The sequence below is a fragment of the Festucalex cinctus genome, chromosome 5 (assembly GCF_051991245.1).
Source record: "Festucalex cinctus isolate MCC-2025b chromosome 5, RoL_Fcin_1.0, whole genome shotgun sequence".
NCBI lineage: Eukaryota > Metazoa > Chordata > Actinopteri > Syngnathiformes > Syngnathidae > Festucalex > Festucalex cinctus.
The window spans coordinates 15,428,190-15,455,452 of record NC_135415.1 but is presented as its reverse complement, the minus strand read 5'-3'; the positions used below and the strand labels follow the sequence as shown (position 1 = coordinate 15,455,452).

The 27,263-nt window shown below is 38.6% G+C and overlaps 1 protein-coding gene across 6 annotated transcripts in view; it reads right to left on the bottom strand.

Moving 5' to 3' along the window:
• Window positions 1-27,263, bottom strand: part of LOC144019397 (transducin-like enhancer protein 4) — a 46,840-nt gene that overhangs the window by 1,979 nt on the left and 17,598 nt on the right. For 3 of the 6 annotated variants that reach the window (XM_077522432.1, XM_077522431.1, XM_077522427.1), the window contains exons 3-19: window positions 24,490-24,553; window positions 24,351-24,395; window positions 13,859-13,921; window positions 9,827-9,901; window positions 9,503-9,704; window positions 9,106-9,122; window positions 5,601-5,723; window positions 5,420-5,473; window positions 5,171-5,323; window positions 4,851-4,983; window positions 3,973-4,148; window positions 3,671-3,747; window positions 2,874-3,123; window positions 2,549-2,796; window positions 1,525-1,672; window positions 405-555; window positions 231-307 (exon numbers count right to left, since the gene is read on the bottom strand). In XM_077522432.1, coding sequence (XP_077378558.1) covers window positions 231-307; window positions 405-555; window positions 1,525-1,672; window positions 2,549-2,796; window positions 2,874-3,123; window positions 3,671-3,747; window positions 3,973-4,148; window positions 4,851-4,983; window positions 5,171-5,323; window positions 5,420-5,473; window positions 5,601-5,723; window positions 9,106-9,122; window positions 9,503-9,704; window positions 9,827-9,901; window positions 13,859-13,921; window positions 24,351-24,395; window positions 24,490-24,546 — 2,049 coding nt within the window. In that variant the 5' untranslated portion in view covers window positions 24,547-24,553. The remainder of the gene's footprint in view (window positions 1-230; window positions 308-404; window positions 556-1,524; window positions 1,673-2,548; window positions 2,797-2,873; window positions 3,124-3,670; window positions 3,748-3,972; window positions 4,149-4,850; window positions 4,984-5,170; window positions 5,324-5,419; window positions 5,474-5,600; window positions 5,724-9,105; window positions 9,123-9,502; window positions 9,705-9,826; window positions 9,902-13,858; window positions 13,922-24,350; window positions 24,396-24,489; window positions 24,554-27,263) is intronic. The other 3 variants (XM_077522428.1, XM_077522429.1, XM_077522430.1) reach the window with 3 other exon arrangements.

Sequence of the window (27,263 nt, the reverse complement as noted above, 5' to 3'; positions counted from 1 at the left end):
AGTTTTTATGACGTGAAGTACATTTTTGTCTCGTTTTTCATTAGTCGACGAAAATGCATACTGATTTAGTTCTGGTTATTGCTATTAATGAGGGTTTTAGTCCGGTGGAAAAAGTGTGTTGACGAAATTATTTTTGTTTGGTTTTCGTTGACAAAATTAACACTACAAACCAACAACAATTCAAGCGGAAATCAAGTAAAAAGTGTCAGCATGTGAGTTCCTGGAGTCACCTGGAATATGCTGGCTCCGTACGGGGTTCTCCAGGCGTTCAGCAAATTGTCTTTTCCTGTGCTGACGAACCATTTTCCTGCAAGTAGATGAGCGGATGACAAACACATCCGACAACACGGCCGCTCCAAGGATTTGATCTACGTGTTTTATACGTCAAGACGACATTGACTCACCGCAGTGGGCAAATCGGAGCGAGAGCACGCAGCTTTCGTGAAGGTGGAGCTGATACTTGTCAGGTTTGGAGACGTGCAGGACCTCCACGTTGCTGTTCTCCATCCCCACTGCCAGCCACTCGCCGGTTGGACAGTATCCCAAGGAGAAGATCTTTTTCCATCACGTAAACATTTTTCAAATGCAACAGGCAAAAAAAAAAAGTTTTTTAAGCAATACAATGTTGAAATTTCTGAACGAGTTAACGTCTAACTAGAAGACAGTCACAAGAAGGAGTCATGCCATCCATCAGGTGACAAAACTGCTGTTGGCCTTTCCCAGACCAGTTTTTCAGATCTCAAGTTTCAGACACAACGTTAGGATGGAAAGATACGGGATATTATTATTATCATCATTTTATCATTTCAGTAATATGTTTGTCTGCCTCTTCCACTAGCACCTCCAATTCCATCACTTCAAACTTCATGTTGCTATTAAAAATTGTCCATGGTGAAAATTGTTATCAAAACGCAAAACCGTCTTTGAACTCATTCAATCCCCAAAATGTGTAAAACCATTTTTTAATACTTTGTCCTTCTGTTCCAAAAATGTGTTCACATGTTTTTTATTTTATTTTATTTTATTTTTTTAATGCAAGACTATGCAGAAGGCTTTGATGCAGCTTCTGACATGAAGAGGTGGCTTAATGCAATGTTACTACAAAAAAATGGACGGCAGGTGACAGTAGAGTATAAGAGATCATCAAGGGGCATGTTGCAACAAGCTCTTTTTGTCATTGTTTTCACCCGGAATGTGAATATTGATGAAACTTAGCTACATTCTGATGCTAATTGCTGCAAAACGGAAACAGATATAAATGTACTTTTTTTCCCTGGTAAAAGTAGTGATGTGTTTATAGCAATAGAACACAATATTCTGTGGGCCATTCTGTGGGTCAAAATACAGTAAAACAACCGGGAGCGAAAGTGGGTGAAAATGGCTGTGAATGAATGAGTTAAATATGGCGGGCTCCACCACTTTTACACGCATTGGAGTGAACAAGCAATTTAGCGCCCGCCCTTTGGGATCTCATTGTCGTTCATGTGATTAGCCGCTCCTGTGCGAGTCATACTGTAAGTTTACCTGCGAGGTGAAGTCATGCTGCTGCAGCTGGCGGCCTTCTCGGAGATCCCAGGAGCGGACGGTGTTATCCAGACCTCCCGTCCAGAGCTTGGTGCCGTCATTGGAGATGTCTATGCAGCTCGCTCCGTCAGTGTGGCCTTGGAATTGTCTGCAAGTGTATACGCAGCCTCATTTAACCAAATTAATGGAAAAGAGCGTTCTGCTTAGAAAATGGGAGGGGGATACTGGTGTGACATCAAAATCCCACGCTTGGGGATAATGTTTTCTTAAAAACAACAACGTGAGTTAACAGTTCCAGATGTTTATTTTTTTAAATTACTGTCTCACAGCATGTTTGTGATTTTGATTTCACAGGCCGTCCCAAAAAACATGTACCCAGTCTTGACTGGGTCTTTTTTTTTTATTTGTCTATTCATTTATGCATTTATTTATTTATGTATTTATTTATAGGGGGTTAGGAACATATGCATCTGTTCTTTATCACCATTTTTTAAACAGAAAATAAACAAAATAATTGCCAGACATTTTTTTTTAACTTTTTTTTTTGTCTAAATCATCTCCTCATGATGTAAATGTTTCATTTTTGTGTTTCCTGAAAAATCTGAAAAAAAAATTACTTAGGCGATTATTTTAAAAATGCTTCAATATAATAAATAAAATACTGCTAATTTATTGGAATATTGTTAGTTGTAATTACAAGTCCTACTCAGGCCAGCTCAGTGACCTAGTGGTAGTGTCCACCCTGAGACTGGAAGGTCGTGGGTTCAATTCTTGGCCGGGTCATACCAAAGACTACAAAAATGGGGTCCATTGCCTCCCTGCTTGACACTCAGCATTACAGGTTGGAATTGGGGTGTTAGACACCTGACAGCAAGCCCCTGCTGCTGCTGCTGCTGCTCACCGCTCCCTCACCGGATGGATCAAATGCAGAGAACGAATTTCACCCCACTTATGTAGGTGTGAAAATTAGTGGTACTTTAACCTTTTACTGTATATCTAAGAAGATCCACCTTTAATAGCCTACCTAACCAGAGTCTGGTTGTGAAGGTCCCATACGGCGATGTTTCCGTCGGAACAGCAGGAAAAGCAGACTTTGGAGTCGGGGCTGATGGCCAAGGCGTAGCACGCAGGAGCCGATGACGTTAATTCCGCTTTGATCCGTGGAGTCGGTGCCGCCAAGTCCCATATTGACAAAGTACTCGCCTCGCCACCCACAATGAGCGTCCGTCCGTCGGGCAGCAGTCGACAGGAGCGGATGTAGTTGTCTCTGTTCTGATGGCACAGACGTTTAATTCTAATCGTGCAAATAATATCGGTCATGAATCAGTTCGTCATTGAAGTGGACTCACAAGGCAGTCCAGCTGTGACACAGAGGTCTTGTTGCCGGGGTGACTGATGTCCCACACCTTGACGCATCCCTTGCCGCCGGTGTAAACATGACGGGTCGGGTTGCTGATGGTGACAGCGCACACCACCTCCCCGTGGTTAAGTGTGTTGATCTGTCGTGCGTGACGCGGGATGGCCGGGCCGATCAGAGCGTCCGGAGGGAAAGGTACTGGCTGCATTTGCCCGTCAGCGCTCACGTGAAAGGAGTAGGCTCTGGAGCAAAATAATATACATCAAGCATATACAGTTTGCAAATATTTTTATCATATCTTGTTCACAGGACAACACTCAACAAATGGAACTTTTCTTCCTCAAAATTATACACAGCCATTAGTGTATGGTAAATTAACCGTTGGCATCAAAAGTGAGAACAGCTCTAAATGCAAATATTCAAATTGTGTCCATTCATTTTCCTTTCCTAATGTCAGCATAGATAGCCTAGCAGAGATAACATAGCATAGATAATCTATCTTAGATTGCTTAGATAAATAGCTAGCTAGTTTAGTTAGCTAGATAGACAGATAATTTAGCTTAGCTAGCTAGATAGACAGATAATTTAGCTTAGCTAGCTAGATAGACAGATAATTTAGCTTAGCTAGCTAGATAGACAGATAATTTAGCTTTGCTAGCTAGAAAGCTAGCTGCTCGATAGATAGATAGATAGATAGATAGATAGATAGATATATAGATAGATAGATAGATAGATAGAAAGATTGATTGATTGATTGATTGATTGATTGATTTAAAAAAGGTGACCTACGGTTTTCCACCAGGAATGCCTGATAAGTTAGCAGGAAGGCCAGGGACACGTATGTGATGGTGAGGATCAAATCCCACCTACAAAAGATAAAGTTTGAATTAAAACAGAACAGAGGTCTTTAGACACACATCAATCAAGTATGTAGTCGTTTTCTATGGACACACATTGTAGGGCAAATATAGACAAACAAGCAGTTACACACACATTCACACTTACGGAGAAGTTACAGGCTTTACAACAGCAAGAAAAAAATAGTCAAAATCCGCTCCAGTTCTTGTATGACATACACGTATTTTGCGTACCACTTGTGTGCGTCCGTAAGCGGCCACGGCGGCTGCAGCCACAGAGCTCATACTATGCAGGCCGGTGTAGGGGGCGCCCGCTCCGCTCAGCTCGCCGTTCATGCCGAGGTGAGGGACCATTCCAAACGGGCCGGGGTACGAGCACGGCACCGCCAGCGGTGTGCGGAGGCCGGGTGCTGCAACAAGAACACAATCCAAATTTCTTCAATCAGCTTGATGGGAAGAGAAATGTACGGAGAAGCAATTTATATATGAGATAAGTTAATTAACAACTACATTTTTCTATTTCTTCTTTGACTATTACTACTACTTTTCTGTACGTGTATGTTTAATTTATTTATATATAGCGTTTAGCTAAATTCAGTGCTTAAGTACAGTGCACGTGTTTATGTACATGTAATTGTTTCAGGAAACATGACAGTGATTTGAGTTGAAGTGATTTGTTGACAAATTTGTTTACATTATTGTTGTAATCTGACTTGTGACTTAATGACTTTTGTATCACACTTGTTTGGTCGGATTTTGTGAAGTTGTCAAAGTTAATGCTTCGTCAAAGTGTTTAGTAAGATTATAACTCTAATTAAAATAAATAAATAAATAAATAAATAAATAAATAACTAAATAATAAAAATATATTAATTCATGCCTTTATTTTTTAAAATAAATCTAAAATTGTTTATTAATTTGTAACAAATTTATTGCATGTGTTTGTTAAAAAAATACATGGTACTAGCACATTGGAAACAAAGAATTGCATATTAAATCAGAATCACGATAATGAGCAAAAATAATTCCACATACATTATTCTTCAAAATCATTCATGCCTAGTTAAGATGTTAAAAAATCGTCATGTGTGTAACAATCACACAAGACTTACCGAGTGTCTCGACTCCTGTTGGCTTACTCTGAGCTGCCCTCAGGCTGGTGGTGGTGCTGCTGGGAGTGGGCGCGTCGCAGCGGGATGTGGGTGTGCTGGACTTGGAAACGGGTGTTGTGGATTTTTCATTCTTCTCCAGAAAAAAAAAAGACAAGTGTTAAAAACAGTTATTTCTGTGAAATAGATAAAACTAATAATAGTACAAGAATGACATCTCCAAGTTTTCATCTGTGATGCTTACCTCGCAAACTTTTTTTTTTGTTGTTGCTAAAAATAGAAACTACCTAGAGCAATGAGACAAAGAAAATCAGACGCCTCACCAAATTAATCTCTTTGGATTTGGATGAAGGGGTGCTGCTGGAGGAGGCGACAGAAGAGGGACTCAGGGGCGCATCCTTCTTCAGCAGCCGACTCTTGTCCAATCCGTTCTCCCGAGGAGAGTGGGCGGGACTTCCTCTGGGAGAGGTTGGATCCTAAGTTGGTTGTTTGAGCACGCAGGAAGAGGAGAGAAGAAAGATGTTTCATTTTGTTGATCGAGAAGCTGCTTTGATTGTCAAACCGCAGCATACCTCATTGGACACGTCCACCACCAAGTTGTCGTCACTCTTCTCACCGTCACTCTCCTAGAACATTTTCCAAAAATAAATGTATAAATTATTGTGCTTTCTATGTTGGATTAAAATGATGTAATGTCAAATTTGATAGAATTTAACAGTAAATAAAAATGTTAACTGTGGAACAAAAACGTACATAGCGTGTAGAGCTCAACTCTTTATCGTCTGTCTTCTGCTTTTTGCTGTCGGCGGAGTAATCGCCGGAAGCTCGGTGCTTCTCTCCAGTCCGAAAACTGGCGGACGGAGACACAGATGAGCTCTGGAAGAAATAACAACTTCACACTGAACACACGTTGAAAGTGAACGCGGAAAGACAGACGCGTTCAACGTTAGCTTGATGTGGAATTCCAGCCCAGGTAGTTGTGGAGCTGGTCTAGAAGATGCATTTGTTAGCATGTCTCCCCTTTTATAAACAGTTAGTGCTGCAGAGTGTATAAACGTTAATTGGACACTTTTCCTCTCTCTCATCTCCAACGATCACTCGGGCCGTCTCAATTGGCGCCTCGTCGGGAATCTTTTCTTGCCCGCAGCCGACCAACAGAGAAAAGAAAAATAAAGCAGGACCTTTAACTTGACCTTTCCACTAACTCACGCCTGTAACCTTTCCGCTGCCCTTTGCCGTGATGCAGGTGTTGATGACAAGGATCTTGGGAAGGGAGGAGCAAGGTTTTGGCGCAATATGTGCGGATAGCACTGTTACATTTTAGTGCTCTACAAATTAATCACGACAACTTAAATCATCTAAATTACAACTGTTACAAACTGTTGTTTAGAACAAACAAAAGGACTATTTGAGAGAACATGCAGAGAAATGTCAATATGGACAGAGGCAGAATGGGCCTAATAGCAGACCATAATGCGGCATTCCAGGAAGCTGGGAAGTCAGACTTTTCAGACTTCCGCCATCTTTGTTGTTTACATTTTCTTTGAACGCTTTGAGGTCAGAACCGAGGGAATCCAAGTGTGATATATCCGACTTCCCACCTTCTTGAACTGCAGCATAAGAACAAAAATGGACGCACACAATTTTGAAGAGTAAACACTGGAGCAACAAATGGCAGAAAATATGCATTTCTATCTAACTTGAGCTCAGCTTCAATACTGAAAAAAGGTTTACAACATCTGAGTAACATAATTCAGTAGGTGCTGCTATTTTGGTTAGCAATTCACTCTTTAACGTCCCTGCCTAAACAATAATGCTTATAAACTGACTACTGATTGCTGCTTGTAATTGTTTTAAGTAGAGATGGGCTACTTCCAATAGCAGGTATGGGTATTGGGTCGATACCTTATTTCAAGCTACCGGTACTCACGACGGCAGCCAACACCAGAATCGGCCATCCTCTTGTGACCGTTTTACGATCAGTAACCAGTAGAGATAGATTGATATGTTTTTTTCCAGGGCCGATACCGATGCCCATTATTAGTAGTCAAGGACGCTGATAACCGATATTTGGATCTGATAATCATTTTCACTAAAAAGGAAAAATATTGGCATCAAAATTTGGAAAAAGTACAAACTCCAACTCTCAAATTTTTGGGGGGGAATTTTAAAGCATATGTTTACTGAGCAACCTTGAGGGTTAGTAAAATATTGGAGTTTTTTTTTTTTTTAAATCTTAGTCAATATTTTTAAAATCTAACAAGTTCCGGGATCTCCCAGGGGCAGTAGCATGTTTTCAAACATTCAATAAAAACAATTGTTTCTACGCTAAATAAAGTATTGCAAAATTTCAAAATATCTGAAGTATTAAATTTTCACTTATCTTAGCTTTTAATTTCAAACAAAAACAGAAGGTTCAGAGGGTTCCCAGGGTCAGCAGCATCTCGGAAAATGTATTTTTATTTTTTTAAATTTAAATTAGATCCCTGAAGTGAACACTTCAAATTAGATAGAAAATTGCAATTAATTTCATGCATTTCTCAGGAAAAATGCTAGATTGGTAGACAATACATATGTGTTTCTTTAAAATTATCTGTCATTGTTTTTCATATGGAAATTTTACGTATCAAAAGTAATATCAGTGTGATAGGAAGTGGTATTGAACATCACTAGTTTTACGTCATGATACAAGTTAAAGCCTTTTTATCTACCTGAGGGTACAATATTTCAATATTTCAAGTGTCTGGGCTGTTAATTGAAACACGGCGACTATTAGAGTAGAGGCCATTAATTGTTTCTTTCTCAATCTTGAACAAATTATTGTATTTCGTTCTCAGTCAGTGTTTCCATCATCCTCAATTAATTTCACACGTCTCTGCAAAAAGTTCTCAAACACATCCCGGCAACAATACTGTATGGTCAACATGTGGTGTAAATGCACCCGTTCACACCCACGTCAGTGTTATCATTGTACGAGGTGCGAAAACCAAGGACATTAAGCCACAGAGGCTCATGCATTTCACACACACACTGTACCCAGTGGACTGTTGCCAAGGCAACTGGAGACCGCTGACAAGGGGCTTATTGGTTTCATGAAGTGACTGTTGGCCGCCATGTCAAAGAGCATCTCTAAGTGTGTGCGCGTGCGTGCATGCGTGCATGTGTTCGCTCTCCCACAGGGCACTAATGAAAGGCATTCATCATTTTGGTCTTCCTATTTTTGCTACCGATTCCAGAAGACCTCACACACACACACACACACACACGCATTCTCACGCTGCTAATCGTTTCCATCGCACTGCCTACAGCTGTGAGTGTGTATGTGTGGAGGAGGATAGACTACATGGGGGGGCAGGAGATAACGTATTAAGCATTTCTCCAGTCTCTACCAACTCCCAAACACCAGTGAACGCGTGTGTATGATGTGTATGCGTGTGCGTGTTGAGCTCAGGCGGCTGGAATAAAGAAATGCTAATCTGCTCATTGAGTATTCAACAAACCAAACGTTTGCCTTGGGAAAAAGGCTGAGCTTAAGGGACTAATTACTACAAGCTGTAACGTTAGTCTTTGCCGCTTTTTCACTTCACTAACCATGCTGCTCTTTTTTTGTCTCCATTTGCACATCTCTGAATCAGTGTTTAAAAATCAATAAATATATCAAACACCAAAATTGATCAGAGTATAATAATAATGAGCACTGATACATTTTAAAGGAGACATTTTTTTTTAATTGACTTTTAATTGCTTACGCACAAATAGTTGGAGCTCTGGAGGGCTAGACTCATCTATCGAGGGTGAAATTACACATAAATATTTTGTCGTAACGTTTTATTGGATGCACAGATTAGCGTTATGTAGCAACGGTAGGTTGCATGCGTGACTGCTCAGTGAAGCTGTCGACACGGTTGTGTTGTACGTTTACGTTTACAAATCCGCACACTAACTTCCAAGGGTGTGAAGTGCAGCGTATAAAGTGCTGCCTCCATGAGTGAAAATACTTTTATTGTATCAGTGATATGATTCTCAAGTGGTTGGCTGCTAAGGGGCCCATCACAGAAAGCACAAAATTAATAACTAGAGCTGCATACTAATAACTAGAGCTGCATCCCATGTAAAACTATCTATCTATCTATCTATCTATCTATCTATCTATCTATCTATCTATCCATGGCTTGAGTGACTTAGTGGAAAGCAATGTATGAACGTCAGATTGTAAACATACAAAATAAAATGTTCAGATGGTGAGAGATGGACTTACCTTCACAGAATCTCTCTCTGATGAGGTCGACGGCAAGAAAAAGAGAAACAAAACATTCATAGTGAGCACCATGCAAAGTAATCACGTCGACCTAATGTGAAGTGCAAAGATAAATACAGTTAATTGGCTTAATTTGTGAGATGCTGTTTAAAGAAGATTATCTGATGCAACGTAAGGTAACGCTACGATGTAATTAAACGTGTGCCTTTGAATGAACAGCGGCTCATTAACATTCAACAGGTATCATAGCGAAACAGTTTAAGGCAGTTCCATCTACTTTGACAGATCCACTTCCAACTCGAACAATTTTTTATTGTATGACTTAACTAGTAATACATTCTGGGTCAAAAATACCTTCCAATCAACTAGCATGCAAAACAAAAATCAACGCTGGTACCTCTCGGGTGTTCTTCGGCGCTGTCCTGGTGTTTCCTCTCGTCTTTGAGGGGCAACTGATGGCCGAGGGCCGAGGAGAGCGCCAGCAGGCTGGCAGTGCCGGCGCCGGGGGGCAGCGGGGGGTGAAGGCCCGCCGGGTGCGGCGTGAGCGGGACAGGGATGGCGTGGCCGTGGGAGAGGTGCTGAGCTTGGAGCTGCTGCTGCTGATGCACACACACGCACAAGCGGATAGATAGCCGTTCGAGCATTTATAGTATATACAGCGCACTAGTAGAATGACTAGTTGCATTTGTGCAAAAAAAAACAAAAAAACATAAACACTCACTCCAATGATGGCGTTGAGTTCAGCCATGGTGACCTGCTTGGCCCTCTCCACTGCTTGCACCACCTGCTGCTGATGCTGAGACAACATTTGCAGTTAGTGGAAGACATCAGGACATATCACAACCGTCCAGATGCTAAACAGCCACTGGAAAAATTACAACAAGTCCTCCGACAATAACGACCATTTTGGTCGTTTTACCATGCACCGAAATACGACCATGTGTTGCGTATCGTAGTTTAGCGACCTCTATCAGCCATGTTAAATAGCGGAAATATACTTGAACCTGGATCTTCCGTGCAAAAGGCTAATGTCTAACTTACTGAGCTAACCGCCCAGTAAAAACAAGCTTCGTTTTCATTTTTAATCTTGATATTTATGTCAATTCGATGTCACGTACTAATGGTTGGGGTTAGGATGAGGTTTTCAGTGAGGTTGTACAGTACACGTTACGTCTTTACATGGGACACTAATGGTTGAGATTTGGAAAAGGCACTGTGGGATTGTACATAATGTAGTCATAACTAACAAAACATGTAGTCAACACTAAAGCAATCACTGGACGAATACCTCAGTCGGATAAACACTTTGGGCCAGACGGACTTGGTATGAAACTCTCTTTAGTATTTTTGCGCTATTTAACATGGCCGCGAGAGCTTGCTAAACTAAAATATGCAACACTTGGTCGTAATTTGGCACCTTTTGAAAGCGACCAATGTCGTCGTATTTATTGGAGGACTGTCTCAAAAATTGGGAGCTCTTTGAACAAAGCAAAGGACAGACAAAGGAGACTCTTTGACTATCTAGTAATGATCCCCTCCCGGGACTCTCAAAGACTAAATTACACTTTCCAATAATGCACAGAATAGCATCTTACAGAATCTCTTCTATCGGTGGATTAAAGGATGACATTGACAACAACAAAAGTATGTAGATTGTTAGATGCGCTATAGCGTAGGTGTGGGACATTGCAGCTTCATCTCGCCTGAGTATCATATAAGGCGGCCACATGGCCCAGTTGTGATATATTAGTTAACATCTTTAATCATTAATGTATGTCGATAATGACTTTTAGTTGCACTACTAACAAGAGACAAAATCTAATCTGATTGCCGAGTCAAATGAAAACTAGACTCTAGTTGCTGTAATTTGAATGACAACCCAGTCCTGAGTTGTAGGAAGAAAGTGACACTTTTTAAACCCACCAACAAGAAAGCTGGAAAAGCTCAGATCTATAGGTCTATAAACAATTTAGTGCCATCCACCTTTTTCATGTGAAGACATGTTTGGTAATCAGCATTTTTCCTGCCAAACAAAAATCGGCATCAGCATTTAAAAAATCCATATCAGTCGGGCCCTACTATTAAGGCTAGTAGAGATCAGGCTAGCTAAAGGTAGCGACATGAGGCTAACCATGCCTATTTTCCCAGTCAAGCTTGCCCCTATCATGTTTTTTTTCTTACATCATCACAACATTTTGTTTCTACCAGGTTGTTTCGCTGATGAAAATCATTCTGTCTGAAACAAAAAAAAAAAAGCACATTTGGGCCATTTTCGGCGGCCATGGCTTATGAATTTAAAATGGTCAGGACAGTGTCCAAAGGCGGCGTAGTGGCCAACGGGCCACCGTTAATGTCGAACCCTGATATAATTGTATTATTTCATCACCCTTTTAACAGAATTGCCTGAGTCATTTGTTGAAAAAATATTTTTCTCCTCATGATGCAAATGATTCATTTTGTATGTGTTTCCTGAAAAATGTGAATAAATGACATAGGCATCTATTTACTAGAAAGTTTGTCCCTTTCGTCATCGTTTATGATGCCATTTTCATGAACATGGGGGGAAAAAAACAGTTAGGGACCACAAAGAAACATTTGACAAACTCTTGCAAAGTCATCCAAAGTGTATTAGAATAGAATAGAGAAGCCCAGACCCAGAGAATCATCCAGGACCATCACAGGAAAGTAGGCCAGAGATGAAAGAGCCTATCAGGGGTAAAAATGAACAAGTTTGCAGAGCTGCAACGTTTATCCTAGTCTCATATGCCATACAATTTTCATCTGCAGAAAATAACATCTTTAGCCACTATTAAGGATAGTTCATTGCAGACCACAGATGGAAAATTGACTTGCTTGTTCAGCCAAAACACAATGCACCCATTTTCACTACATGAGACTTAATGGACAACAATTTGCTGCTTTGTTATTGAGAGGATCCGGAATGGGGACGCACCTTCAAAACCAATTGTAATTCTGGTCTTTTACGTGCTATTATACACTCATTGGAGAGTAGCGTTATTATAGTTTGGAATTTTCATTTTAGTTAGTTTTTATTTCGTTTTGGGTTTTGTTTTTTAAATTTAGTTAGTTTTAATTAGTTTTCAGGGTGGTTCTGTTAGTTTCTATTAGTTTTAGTTATTTAATGAATACTTAGTTTTAGTTTAGTTCTAGTATTAGTTTTAGTTTTAAAAAATGTGTATTACTTGTGTGCAATATTTAAAAAAAAAAAACACGATGAGAGCTGTCATCTGAAAGTGCTTTTCTACTGGCTGCTGTTGGCGGTTAATATCAAAAATAAATCTACCGTATTTAAAATCGCATTTAAAATCATCCTCAAAGGCTCATGCATTAAATTGATTAACAAAGACTAGAACGAAGGACATTTTTGCTATAATTATAGTTAGTTTTAGTTAGTTTTGTAAACATAAAATATAGTTTCAGTTAGTTTTCGTTTTTTTAAAAAGCATTTCCATTTTTATTTTATTTCATTAACAAAATTGTTTTTTGAATTTTTGTTTTATTTTTTTTGTTTACAACCTTGCCGGAGAGTTAATCGGATTAAACAAAATGCTTATTCTTGTCATTGTAGTTTAAAATGGAGTAAATTATAGTAAAAGGGTGAGTTAGATATATGAGTGGGTAAAATGTATGAAATACTTCTCAGTGTTAAAATCACTACAAACTACAAAAATAAACATATTGTTAAACTATGACTTGTTTGTGATAGTAGTGTGTCTGGATATGCATATAAATAGCATAATTCTAATAAATATTTTATTAAATTTCATTGATCAATTACTACTATTATTATTATTATTACTGATAGGTTCCAATAAGGTCAACTCAAATCAAACTGTCAAATCTCATCAAAATTGAAAAAAACAAACAAAGAGAGATACAAACAATCGTAGCTCATGTTGGAAATTCAAGTGGCGTTCCAAACACACGGTTTGGTCATATTTGTGAGTGCGTGTACAATTATATTATTTACAACATCACAACAGAAGCGAGGCAAGACGGAAGATGAGTGAATGCAATGTAAAATTCCAAAAAGAATGAAAGGCCAATCTCATAACATAAAAGATGCTCCTTAAACACCTTCCGACGGCGCATATAGGCCGACTGCGGCGTGTTAATATGATTGTGTTACATTTTCACATTCGCAAGCGCCAAAGTGTAGCCGCGAATCCAAACAAAACCGTCAAAGCCTCTTTCCTCTCGCTGCCTCCGTCCTCTGCGGGCCTCGCGGCTGTGCGAGCAAGCGGCGGCGGTACCGCTGTCTAATGCCATTATTTCTAATCCACCTTAAACCCTCCTAATCCAGGGCTAATCTGGAGGAGAGTTGTGGAGTGCGCGCTCGCTCCTTACTGCTCTTTCCCGCCCCTCCGCTAAAAACGCACGTAAACACGCAAGCACTTCCAACTCCTCCAGAGGAGGACTTTATCGGCTAAACGCACACGTACACAGAAGCATTCCATAGTAAATGTCTTACTATTAAAACACTGTACACATTTGCCGCACAAATCACACACTCTTCCCCGCATATGTTTGTGGGAGACATTTAATAGGTTCAAGTATATCTGCCTGTCCTGAGCAGGGGGGGGAATAAACCCCGGATAATCTGTTTGTGTGTGCGTCCATGCCTGTCTGCCGCGTCTCGCAAGCCACCACACGCAACACATCTCCCACCCTCCCCGCCTCACTCTGCCTCCTCCTTAACCAAGAGCGACAGCCATTTTTCTTTTTTCCTTACCTCTTGAGAAAGGAAGGGGACGACTTGGGCGCAGATTGCGTTCAGCCGCTTGACAATCTCCGCCTGGAAGACAGAGAAGTGGGCGCATAAACACAAACGACTGATAAGGCCGGGCCGCTACGCACGCGGCACAAATGTTGCCGTCGAGTCAATTCGGAGAAGTAAATAGCGACATAAAGTCTCATCAAAGTCTGTAGGGCAAGTTGATGTGCTATTCGAACGTGATTTACACCGTGCTGTTGAAAGCTTTTGTATTAGTGCGAGGTACTGATGGCAGAAAGGATTTTGAAAGAAGAAAAACGTGTGGTTCACACGGCGAGAAATCTTGTCAGTGAGTAACTTGAAAGGAGCAAAACTAATATTTTATCATCTTGGATTAATTAAATGCTGTTGAGGGACAAAGCATTCAAATAAACTACTCGACAATCTAATAAGAGTCAAGAACTAATACAAATATATCTTGAACAAAGATTGGTAATTATTTGTGTTGAATTGATCCCTTGGGATGCACATTTGATTCCATTTTATTGCTCAATTCATTATTATTTTTTGAACAAGATGAGCAAATCTCCCTTTAAACTGTTTATTTATTTATTTATTTATTTAGTTTTTAAATCAATTGTATTATTATTGACGTTCCCCCTCTGGCTCAATGGGTAGGCTACTACAGTGGAGCTTTGACTACTAAAAAGGAGGTGAGAGTTTGAATCCCTCTGAATGTTCTAAATTCCTCAGTATAATGGTGTCCAGAGTATTTATACATGTTTTAGTTAGTAGATTTCTGTGTGGACGTCGCCTAACTTCTGCATCATTGATATTATGTTATGAATGAATCAACAGTATCACGTCTGGTTGTGGCCAAGTACTGCACTCTATTTTGCCTCACTAGTTTTCAAAAGAGGATTAATACACCATCTAGAGAATTAATCCATTCATATTCCCAGTGTCTTGGCCAAAGTCATCTAGAATAAGCTCCAACTCAACCGCAAGCCCTTAAAGGGATACTTGACTTGATACTTGATTTTCAGCAGATTAAAAAGTTAATATTTTTCATTATTGTTCATGTACAATTAACATCTTTAAAACCACATTTTGCCACTTGCTGTTGACTGAAGATGACATCACAGGTGCTCAGAGTTCAGGTAACGACCAATCAGAGCTCACCTGTTTTCTGGGTTTGGTCATGTGACATTCGCAAAGTGAGCCATGATTGGTTGTTACCTGAGCCCTGAGCACATCTGATGTCATTTTCCGTCGACAGCAAGTGGCAAAATGTGGTTTTAAGGTTCGCTTCCCCGCCTGGGAGACCATGTATGTTTGTGTGCATGTTTGTGTGAGTGTGTGGGAAAAAAAAAGAAGTGTTTTTAAAGATATTAATCGCAGATGTAAAATAATGAAGCTATGAAATTAATTATACTAACTTCTTGCTGCTGAAAATGGCTAAATGAGTCAAGTATCACTACTATTCATCAAGTGATTGGATTTTTTATTTTTTTTTAATGTGGAGGTATTCCCAATGTTGTGCCTGGTGATGGTACAACACAGATAAGAAGTATCTGAGAAATACCTGACTTTTAAGTTGGCAAAACCCAACGATGAAAGTAAAAGTAGGCAAGAAGTTCAATGCAATCCAAACGCAAGAGAGCTCAAATCTAACCTTAAAGCACTCGATTCATGTCTGTGACCTTGACAGAGGTGAAGTTGCCGTCGAAGTTGGTATCAGCACTAACACAAGCCGCCAGAGGCCACGAGAGTGGACACACGCACACAAACACGCACACATTGATGTGAACGCACCTCCCCGAGCTACTCTGTATTCATCAGATGTTTTTACTGAACCCAAGGGTTGGCTTTTAAAGATTATAAAGCACACCCACCCCCGCCAGGTGTTTTTTTTTTTTTTTTTAAACAGGAAATTGCCTGATCCACCTTCCCAAAGGAAGTGCTAGAAGTGCAATTTAAACCCAGCGAGCATGCAAACAAGAAAAGAGGCAGAAGACAGCAACCCGCACGCAATAAAAACGCCCTGCGTCCACTGGAACGACTCCTGTACGGATGCCGACGTACTGCGACATATCAAAAAAACTATTTCCTTTGTGATGCTGCATACTGGGAGAGGCAATAACACTATTTTGTCGAACTTGGAGTAGATACATACGATAGCAAATTTCCTTATGATACACAAACTAAATCAGTTGGGGCTGCTCCACCAATATTTTAGACTAGTTTAGTAGTAGATGATGCAGGGTTGCCATGCCACTGTCCATGTTGTCAAAAACTGTGATTTCAAGGTAAAAGTATTACATTTACTAGGGCCCGACCTATTTGTCAGACAATATTAGTTCTTTGGGCATTTTTTGCCATTTTTTTTAAATATATTAACACATTCAAACATAATGCGAGAATAATGGAGAAAAAAATAATTGTCAAAACAAATTGGCACGTTTTTGCCAATTTTTCTCTCTTTTGTTCAGTTAAATACGAAGCGTATTTTTTATATATATAGAAAGAAAATGGATGGATGGATGGATATATATATACACACACACACACACACACACACACACACACACACACACAGGACTGTCTCAGAAAATTTTAATATTGTGATAAAGTCCTTTATTTTCTGTAATGCAATTAAATAAGCAAAAATGCCATACATCCTGGATTCATTACACATCAACTGAAATATTGCAAGCCTTTATTGTTTTAATATTGCTGATTATGGCATTTTTTTGCTACTTGGTCTGAGGAAATATTCTAAAATTTTGAGATAGGATATTTGAGTTTGCTGTAATTCATCATCAGCAATATTAAAATAATAAAAGGCTTGCAATATTTCAGTTGATTTGTAATGAATCCAGAATGTATGGCATTTTTGTTTTTTTAATTGCATTATAGAAAATAATGGGCTTTATCACAACATTCAAATTTTCTGAGACAGTCCTGTATATATATATAAATAGGAATTAGCATCGATCTTCTAAAATCCTCATCCGTTGGACCCTAATATTTACATAGAGTATATTTAAATCCTGCTGTAATTGAGTAGGATTGTGGGGATTTTTTTGTAGGTGAAAGAACTGTGGCCTCTAGGGAATAACAATATGGCTCACTGTCGACCAGTTATCGCAGTGGTTGTCGCTTGAAAGCATTAAAAAAAAAAAAAAAAACACAGCAAAGCTCCCACCCACCTTAACAGCTCCCATCCCATAAATGAAACCAGGCAGCCGCCCTGGAGTCAGATTGGGTCAGAGAGAAGATCAAATGTCCATCTCCCCTGCGGAGCTTTGTAAGCATCACATCAGCACTGCTTTTCACCACCAGCTAATACACCTAATGGAGCCCCCTGTATGAAGGCTGCATTCCCCATGGGACTGACTGACTGACTCTGTGTGTGTATAAACTAGCGTGATAGCCAGGCAGGGAAACGAAGCTGTGGAACAAAGGGCACCACACAGAATGTCAAACTTCTGGATAAAAGCGTTGATGTGACATGATCAATGCTCAACCTTGTTTAGTTTCGAAACGTCATTCTCTTTATATGCAAACTATGACACATGGTCTTCAGCAGAAGTAATGGTGGGATGTTTCGATTTGGATGACAGGAGGAATGCTAAAAGATGCAAACCTCAGAAGATGAAGGACATACAGTATGTTAAATTGCAAAAGAGGTGAGAGTAAGGTCATTGGTCAGAATCAAGTAGTAATGGCAAAATCATCACAACTAGATGACAACAGATTTGGTGGTTTAAGAGCAAATGTGTTGACCAATAATGACCATGGATAAAACTAGTTTATTTGGATGTTTTTGTAGTTCTCTTTCAGTTCTTCTTTTGGGCTGCTTTCACACTTTGGTACGTTTTAACTGGATTTGTTACACTGACCAAATAAATTGCCCAAGACCTCCGTTCTAGGTGGTCTTGGTACAGATTAAAACAAACCCTGATTGAGTTGTTGATATAAAAGCGATTTGAGTCAGGGATTTGTTCAAAGCGACAAAGGAATGTAAAACTCTAAATGACATAAATTGACGACACTGTTGATTTAATAAACTTGTCGTCTGTTTAGCATTTATACCAAGGGTCCACAACCTGCGACAGGTTCTTTAGTCCTTCTATTGTGGCTCCTAGTGAATCTCTAAAAAAAAAAAAAAAAAATGCTAGTAGATTTTTTTTTTTTACATATTTAAATTAATTAATAATTTAGATAAAAAATAAAAATAAAAAAAAGAATAATTATTGAAAAAATGTCGGAATCCAAATTTTTTAGTTGTCAGAAAAAGAGAGACAAAAGGTTGGTGAAAAAGTTTTTAAAATTGCTTAAAGGGTAACTGTAAAATGTCTAAAAAGGAAGAGGAAAAGGTGAAAATTACCATCAAATGTCAGCGAATTTAATTCTAAAAAAAAAAAACACAGAAAAGATAATGTTCAAATGTAACCATAAAATGTCCAAAATTAAAAGAAGGCAGAAAATGACCAAAAAATGTATTTTGAATTTGAAAAAAAAAAAAGAAAAAAAAAAAGAGTAAGAAAAATTACATTAACTACATTAACTAAATTAACTACAAAATATCCAAAACCAAAAGAACTCCTGAAAATTAACATAAAATGTCAACAAATTGCCACAAATCTCCAAAAATTGATAGCAAAAAAAATTCTGAAAAATATCTATAAATAAATAAATAGCCATAAAATGTCCAACAAAGGAGACAAAAAAATACCATAAAATGTCTGCAAATTTAATTGTAAAAAAAAATAAAACAGAAAAGATCATATTCAAAAGTAACCATAAAATGTCCAAAAATAAAAGAAGGCAGAAAATGACCAAAAATGTCTTTTGAATTGCAAAAAAAAGTAAGAAAATTGAAAAAAAAAAAAAAGAGGCAGAAAACAACATTCAAAAAGTAACTACAAAATGTCCAAAACCAAAAGAACTCCTGAAAATTACCATAAAATGTAAACAAATTGCCACAAATGTCCAAAAATTGATAGCAAAAAAAGGCAGAAAAATATCTATAAATAAATAAATAGCCATAAAATGTCAAACAAAGGAGGAGACAGAAAATTACCATGTCAATAAAATTGCCAAAAATGTCAGAGATTTGACATAAAGCAAAAGTCTACAAATGTATGAAAAAACAAAGTATGAAAAATTACAACAAAAAAGAATATGCTAAAAAGAGGACAAAAAGCAAATGAATGTGTATGTATTGGATGTTGCTGTCATATTTTTCGGTTAGGCTGCAACTCTAATTAGCTCCTGGGCCCTCAGTACATTTGACTAACACTAACCCAATGTTTCCTTCCTCGCAATGTTCAAATGTTTTGCTGCTCCAGACATTATATATTTGTCCTAAAATGGCTCTTTTGACAGGAAAGGTTGCTGAGCCCTTGTCTATAGGTCAGCACTTGCTCAAGACATCCTCTGAAAATGCACTCATGTTTGGGAGGATTTGGGGTTACATCTAATCGTTATTGGGAATTTTACATGAGAAAAATAAAACGATGCAGTGACCAATGACAGAAGCAAATTTGTTTTGTTTGTTTTAAGACAGTTTAGTTTTGTTGGCTTGTTTTACAGTGTGAAAAGAAAACCTGAAGCAGACGGGAAGTGGGTGAGATTTACAAATTTGATTCAGCCTAGAGAAGTACGTTTTTGCATTTGTGGTCGGTGCATGTGACTGCCTGCTAAGTTTAGGACACCTTTCTGCCCACTCCAGGCACCAAAAGTTATTCCAGGTAATTTCAAGTCGTTTTCATTTTCTATCCAAATCCATCTCCAAAAGTGACAGAGAATGCTAAAATAACGTTAAATCTTCCAAGTGAATCGAACGCGTCCCCTCCCCATCTGCCGCCGTAAATGAGTTGTCAGCCCTGGTTGAGAACGCTGCCATTCCTCACTATCAACGCCGTCTTATTACTTCCGCCTCTCGCCACCTTCTCCTCCTCCTCGTTTCGGCCCGTCCATCGCTCGCTTTATTTCTCTTTCAGTCACACTAATTTGCAATTGATTAGCTGTCCTCTTGTAGCTCAACCGCCAGATCCGAAGCCCTCGTTGTCTCCCCTCCCCTCCCTTACTCGCTCGCTCCTCGCCAGCCTGAGCTCAGTCCACAAGTCAATTTCTCTTTAACGAGTGTTGGTACATTTCGCTCCCCGGGCGACGCGGTCCTTCTGTGTAAATAAAACAGAGAGGCGAGGCAAAAATCAATGGGCCTATTACCCTCGGAAAATGCTAAACAAGCAATATCAGAGATTCACTTGGTGGGAGAGAGCGTCTGCCATAATGGGACTGGAGCTCGAGGGCCCGGCAACACCGTCGCCGCCGCCGCCAAAGCCATATTCAATATCGACATCTATTCAGTGGACAATCGCGAAAAGTTGCATTTTTTTTCAGTTACCTTTTTAATTTTACTCCCAAAATCTACTACTACTTTGTCGACATAGGCTCTTGGCCTTCGCTGGTGACCTAAATGTAATCAAAAGCTTTGAAAATTTACAACTTACACGTCATCACATTCTTATGTTTCCAACAGTCATTTTACTGTTAACTTTTGTATTGTCCAATCAGATTTCAGCTTCTGTTTGTTGCCATGTAAATGAAATCTATCAAGAGGTATCAAGAGGTGGATTGGGTAACTTAATAGGGAAGTTAAGTCAAAACATTTTTGTTATAATAGTATGTTTTATACACCTTGCCTAGTTTTGTGGGTTTGTTCATGTGACATCTGTAATCTGAACCGTCATTGGGCCTTACTTGAGCCCTGAGGCACCGGGATACCATTTTCAGCTGACAGCAAGTGGCAAAATGGCCGCCCCCTGAGATGGATCAAAATGGGTGGGAATTTTTGCTGCTTTGTTCATATTCCACAAATGCAGTATTACAGTTGTGCTTGAAAGGGGTACGTAAAACTTATGAGCACACTTTATGGCGAGAAGAAGGCTTAAAGCCCATAAAATTCAAAATACTGTGGCAATTGTTTTGATAGTTTCGGAGGTTGAAGTTGACATGAGTAGAGATGTGAATTTTGGTGACGCATTTTGTGTCCTGAAGAGACGTTTAGCATTTGTACTATACTGTATATACGTTTTTTTTTTAAGTTTGTCCTGCATTCCCAAAAATATATATATACATAATTTTTTTTAATGCTAGCACATACAGAAGGCTTTGATACAGCTTCTGACATGAAGAGGTCACTTAAAGCAATTGTAGTTATTACAAATGGCCACCAGGTGGCAGAAGAGTATAAGAAATCATGTTGCAACAAGCTTTTTTGACCAGTGTTTCCTACCGGTTTGTGAATAATGATGAAACTTAGCTATATTCTAATGCTAATTGCTGCAAAATGGAAACTGATACAAATATACTTTTTTTTCTTGATGAAAGAAGAGACTCTAATCTTTCTTTTGGTAAGTCCCCTGTTTTGATAGCAATAGAACACAATATACTGTGGATTTCGCAAAATCAATCAAAATCCAGTAAAAGAGCCGGCGGAAGCAAAGAGGGTTGCTTCAGTGAAAATGGTTGGGAGTGGTATGTAAGGGTATGTACATTTTCAAGCACAACTGTATTTAGATTCATATTAATGGAAAGAAAATGTTTGACTTGACTCCCATTTAAGTCCCCACTGAAAGGCTTATATGACAGGAAAAGTTTCATTTTGCTTCAATACTTGAGTACCCTTCAGAATCTGTACTTTTTTTTAACTTTCCCTTCAGAACAAGAATGGAATCAGCACTTCTGCTTTTACCAGCCTTTTATTTTTATTTTTTTTTAAACATCTATTTCTACTGAAGTACATACAGACTGTAGGTACTTTTACCACCTCTGTCAGGAAGTTCTATCGCTGCATCGAATGGCAAAGACACACATTTACACAGATCGAGGCGTGCTTGTGCAAGAGTGTGCACACAAACGAAAATCATTTGGTTGTACGAGAGACACACAAATGCAGATGGAAGTGATTGGCCCTCCACAGTGGAAATCATTGGACTGCCCACCCACTGAAAACAAACAACGGCCACATTTGTATTTGTTTCCATCTTGGCTTTTATAGACAGCCGCGCGCACACAAAGGGCCTCAAAAAGCGGCCAACGGCAGGATTTATATGGACACCCCATATTTCATCACGCGGCTCTGATTAGTGCGCCGTGAAAAGCTGCGTACGTGTGCAACATTCCCTCGTGGAAGTGAGAACACACTTGTCATACACGCACATTAACACACCGCAATTTATGCACACACATACACAATACAACACAAGGAACGACGCGCACACAAAATGAAATCAATAACGTACAGCCACGCGTATATACAGTACACACACTAAGTAAACATGTAGCATATACAAACAGGCTGCTACACACAAGCAGACAAACACACAATGCGTGGCGAAGCATTTTTCAGCTGCTTTCAGTCTGGGACACACACACACACGCACACACTTCACTTGTGTGTGTGCAGGTGAATGCCTGACTTTCCGCGGCCCATTTCACCTTGCAGCTGATGAGCGCTTAACACAGATGTTTATGCTAATGACAACAACCTGCCCTTAGGAAAATAAACAGTCCGGTTGCAAAAGCTCATTTATGGCCACAATCTCATTCATAACAGTCCATCCATCCATCCATCCATCCATCCATCCATCCATCCATCCATCCATCCATCCATCCATCCATCCATCCATCCATCCATCCATCCATCCATCCATCCATCCATCCATCCTCTGAACTGCTTATCCTCACAGTCTCAATCTTCTCTGACAGTACCACCTCAAAAACAATAAATACTCTCCAAGTATCACCATAACGACCAACATTAAAATACAGTCGATGCCCCAAATGCTTATCAACAATGTTTTTTTTTTGTTTTGTTTTTTTAATTACTTTAATCTAAAATGTAAATCTCTGCCAACATTCACATTTTTAAATGATCATTTCTACTACATTCCAAGGAAATCTCAATATCCCAACACTGGTCAGCTATTTTTAGAACAGGGTTTAGTTTAGTTTAGTTTAGTTTATTCATTTTTTCCTTTCGGACACATTACAGTTTACATCAATCACATCACATCATTTGCAACATTGACATCCGAAAGAAGGGCTGACGGGTAGAAGCCGAAGCTTATTCGAGACCCTTCCCCGTGGGTTTTAGACTGAGAATATTTGAATGCCCAGGCAACCTAATTTCTCAATGGGATGGCTACAAAAATAAATAAATACATAAATAAAAATTAAAAATAAAATAAAATAAAAGGTTGTACCGGTGCGACCAGCGTTTCGAAGAGTGTGGAGGAAAGTATTCATTGACTTTTTATACTTTTGTACCAAAAGTTTAATATATGCTGAAGTGCAATTTTTGTGAACAGTCTTAATTTATCTAAGATATTTTATGGCTCTACATTTCAATGCCAATGTTCCATTTTCTCAAGAATAAAAAGCTACAATAAATAAATAAATAAATAAATAAATAAATAAATAAATAATGATAATAATAATTTAAAATGCACTTTACATTTCAAAGAAATCTCAAACTGCTACAGATGAGGCTTAAAATAAATTACAGTAAATAAAACAGTTAAAAACATTAAATATCACAGTTAAAAAAAAATAGTAAGTACAATAAATAAATAAATAAATAAATAAATAAATCAAAAGTTATTTGCTCTTACAACAGGTAATATCAGAAACCTAAAAAAAATAGTGTTTTAAAATATAGTCTGGCTATAGTAGGTTAGTAACGGTTAGTGATGGCTGAAAAGATAAGAACGATTGACATCTTGCCTGATATGTTCAGAAGTCATAACGAATACTTACAAAGAGCTCTTCAAGCACCAATGCTTTTGACAAAGTTATCTGTGTTGTGTAATTGTGATTCAAATAAAGAACTTTATGAGATGACCACATTGTTAGTTGATCATTTACCAGTTAATATTACTTTAAAAAAAGGCAGTCATTTTGTTTCAAAAAGGAGTGCACCTATAAAACTGTGGTGTTGAATGTGATGCAGTGGAAAATTGGGTAACTTCAAAGAAAAAAATGTCAGGTGCATCAGTCCAACTTGTGCAAATGGGCACCATGTTGGTGACCCCTGAAGTAAAGCGTAGCTCCGGAGGCGGAACCAGAACTTTTTCAGTTGGGCAGCCAGAGTGACACAGCGACTCACGAAGGTGGACACAACGTGACGTTGGCGCCATTTTGGAATTCTTCACAAATGTAAATATTGCTTTTTATTATCAGTGTGTTGGTCAAGATGGCATATGTGTGCATTTTATTTCATGAAATTTAGATACTATGATAAACAACGACTTCTCCGCCATGTGGATTGTACGCTAAGGTGCAAAAGTAATCATTTTGATAAATACCATTTGTGATTCATGCTCTGCACATTGCATAATTCTCACACCCCCTTTGGTTAAAAATCACCAACCGGACTGTCTGTAACTCGGGGGTCAGTGAATTTCACCAGTACACAACTCCGAACGTTGCCTACCTGTTTGTGCATCTCGATGTTGAGTCCATATGACATTTCGTAGTACTGAAAAACAAAGCAAATGAAACATGTGGTGTTTTTTTTGTTTTTTTTTCCGATTTGCATCAATACGAGTGCACGCTTCGGGTGTGAAACTCACCATGACATAGTGTCTCTGCATCTCCGTTTTCTCACTTGCCAGTTTCTCACACTCCATTTTCAAACTGTGAGGTCGATGTGGGGAGGGCAAAAAAATAAAAAATCTGTGTCACATGAACACATTCTGCGCACTCTTAGCGATCGAGTTTTGTCACGAAAACAACGTAAGGATGTAAAAGCAGAAGCTGCGCGCCGCCACATCCTGCTACTTTAATGTGGCATTTCGGATCTCACCAGCTTCCCCTGCAGACACTTACTCAGCACGTACATCTCAGTAATTAATGGATCAATAGACAACCACACAAACCTCAACATGAGGCCTGAATTGCACCATCGACAAAAAAACTACCTTATAACGAGGGTCCATATCACAAGTGTGGTTACACTAAAGCTTAACCCTTTCCTATTCCTCGTCTATTACAGGAAAGGATCCACTTACCACTATGACTCTTTAGCGTGAGTGTTTTATGAGATAATAGTGGGCTGAACGTTATCAGTGCAGGTAAAGTGAGGCTGCTGACACATCAATAACAGGGTGAACCAACTACAAGTACATTTGTGGCTTTTTCTGGAAAATATTGAAGTGCAAAAGTGATATATCTTGTTTGTTTACAGACTCATTATATTCATATGCGCCTTTAAATGCTGAGGTGATTTAGGAGACACAAGGACGGATATAAGTTTTGTATTTGTTTTTGTTTTTTGTTTTTTTTACAGACAAGCTTTGAAGCTGCTTTTTTTCCCCAAGGTCGCACTAGACGTGGCACATTACACAAATAGCCTCAAATGGAAAATAAATTCAGAAATCAACATCTCACCTCGAAAAGTTGCCTCTTTTTCCCTCCTCAGAAAAATATTGAGGGTGCCATTACAGGCAAGGGTTATAACAGTTTTGGATTTTTCATTAGTTTTTATTTCATTTTAACTTGTGCTTTTTAAGTTCAGTTAATTTTAATACATTTTTAGAATGAGTTGGTTAATTTTTGTTACTTTTTTTTTTTAAATCATTTGTTTTACTTTTACTAAATATTTTAGTAATTTTAGTTTTTAGGTTTTCGATATGGAGAATTTTGAGATTTTTTTTTTAAAAAGGTCACTACTTGTTACTTTTTTATTTTTTGAAAAACATTTGTTTTACTTAATCATTAGTTTTAGTTTTTAGGTTTTATATATGGAGAATTTGGAGAGGTCACGAAGTATCATGTAATCAAGTAAAACTGAACAGCAAAACGACTATTCAACCTATGTTCTGTACAGCCGTACAGTTATATCGAAATAAATACAATTAAAACAAACCCCGAAAGCTCATCAGTCATCATGTATGAAATTAATTGACAAAGATTAAAACGAAGAACATTTATGCTCAATAATGCTTAGTTTTACAAACATAAAATGTAGTTTCAATTAGCTACTGTTTTTTAAAAGTACTATAGCTTTCATTTTATTGCATTCAAGAAAAAAAAATTTCAATTTTGATTTTAGTTTATTTTGTTAGTTTTTCTTAAGTATAATAAACTTGGTGCAGATATTACATCTGTAAAACTGCTCAAGTATACAATGATCTTATGAAAATGCTTTTTCACAAAAAAAACAAAAAAACACACACAAAAAACACCCTCTGCAGTTGAGTAGATGCATTTGGCCGCTATGGCGAAACGTGGTATGTAAATACTCAAAATAAAGGTTTTACTTTATTTTACTAAAAGGGACACTTATGCTGTAATAAACAATATTCAGTTTCATAATGACAGAGGAGAAGAAAGAAACCCATTTAAGTATTCTGCTCATGTGTTTTATTTTGTTCCTCTGTCTGACAAGAAAACTATTCAGTTAGCTCCTTGAGCTAGCTCCTTGTTAGGAAGAACATAGCTATCAATTACACTGAAGTAACGATTCGGGGATTTTTAAGAACCAAAAGCATTGAGGGATTCAGACAACAAGAGATTCTTGTGATTCGTTGTAATGCTTTTTTTCCAGTACTGCATCTTCCTCTAAAAAAAAAAAAAACATCTCCTGTACTTATTCTTGTTTTTTTTCCTACTGCTGAGTGGCATAAGGCAGCTGGCTTGAGTTCTTGAAGAAAGCCAGTGGCCAACACTCACCAGGTGACTGGACAATAATTACAGGGGCGGCCAGAGGTGGGTGATTATTATGCATTGGTATGGCGCTTGTGGTTCTGCCCCGAGCAATACATTTCACACTTCATCATGTCGGCTAAAAAGTATTTCACACCTCTTGCACTCGCCGAGGCAGACGTGCATGCGGAGGTTGATGGGGTTTACCTGTGGTTGGTCACCAGCGTATAAATAGGTGAAACTAGGGCGAACGCGGGCTTTCTGGGTTGGTTGTCCAGAAATTGTTTCTGTTATGTATCAAGTCAATACAATGCGTATTTTATTTAAATAGGGGGTAGCATAGTGGGAGTCCAATTAGGGAGCGGTTCTCAACTGGGGTCCCTGGAATCCTGGGGGACCTTAGTTTGAAAAATTACCAATAATCGCTAATATCATTTCATTTAAAAAAAAAAAAAAAAAAAAGTGTGCATATACTAAAAGACTCAAAATAAGCGATTTTCTATCGCACTTGGCGAGTCAAAATTTGCATTTTACACCTCATCAATAAACGTTGAATAGCAAAAGTAATCATCACAGATTTTTACGTTTTTAGATAACTGAACGGAAGGGACTACCGCAAAATGGTTCGCTGGGATTTACGCACGCGCGTTAAAATGGCGCAATGTGCTTACGAATTCTAATGCGTCTGGAGTATGTCAAA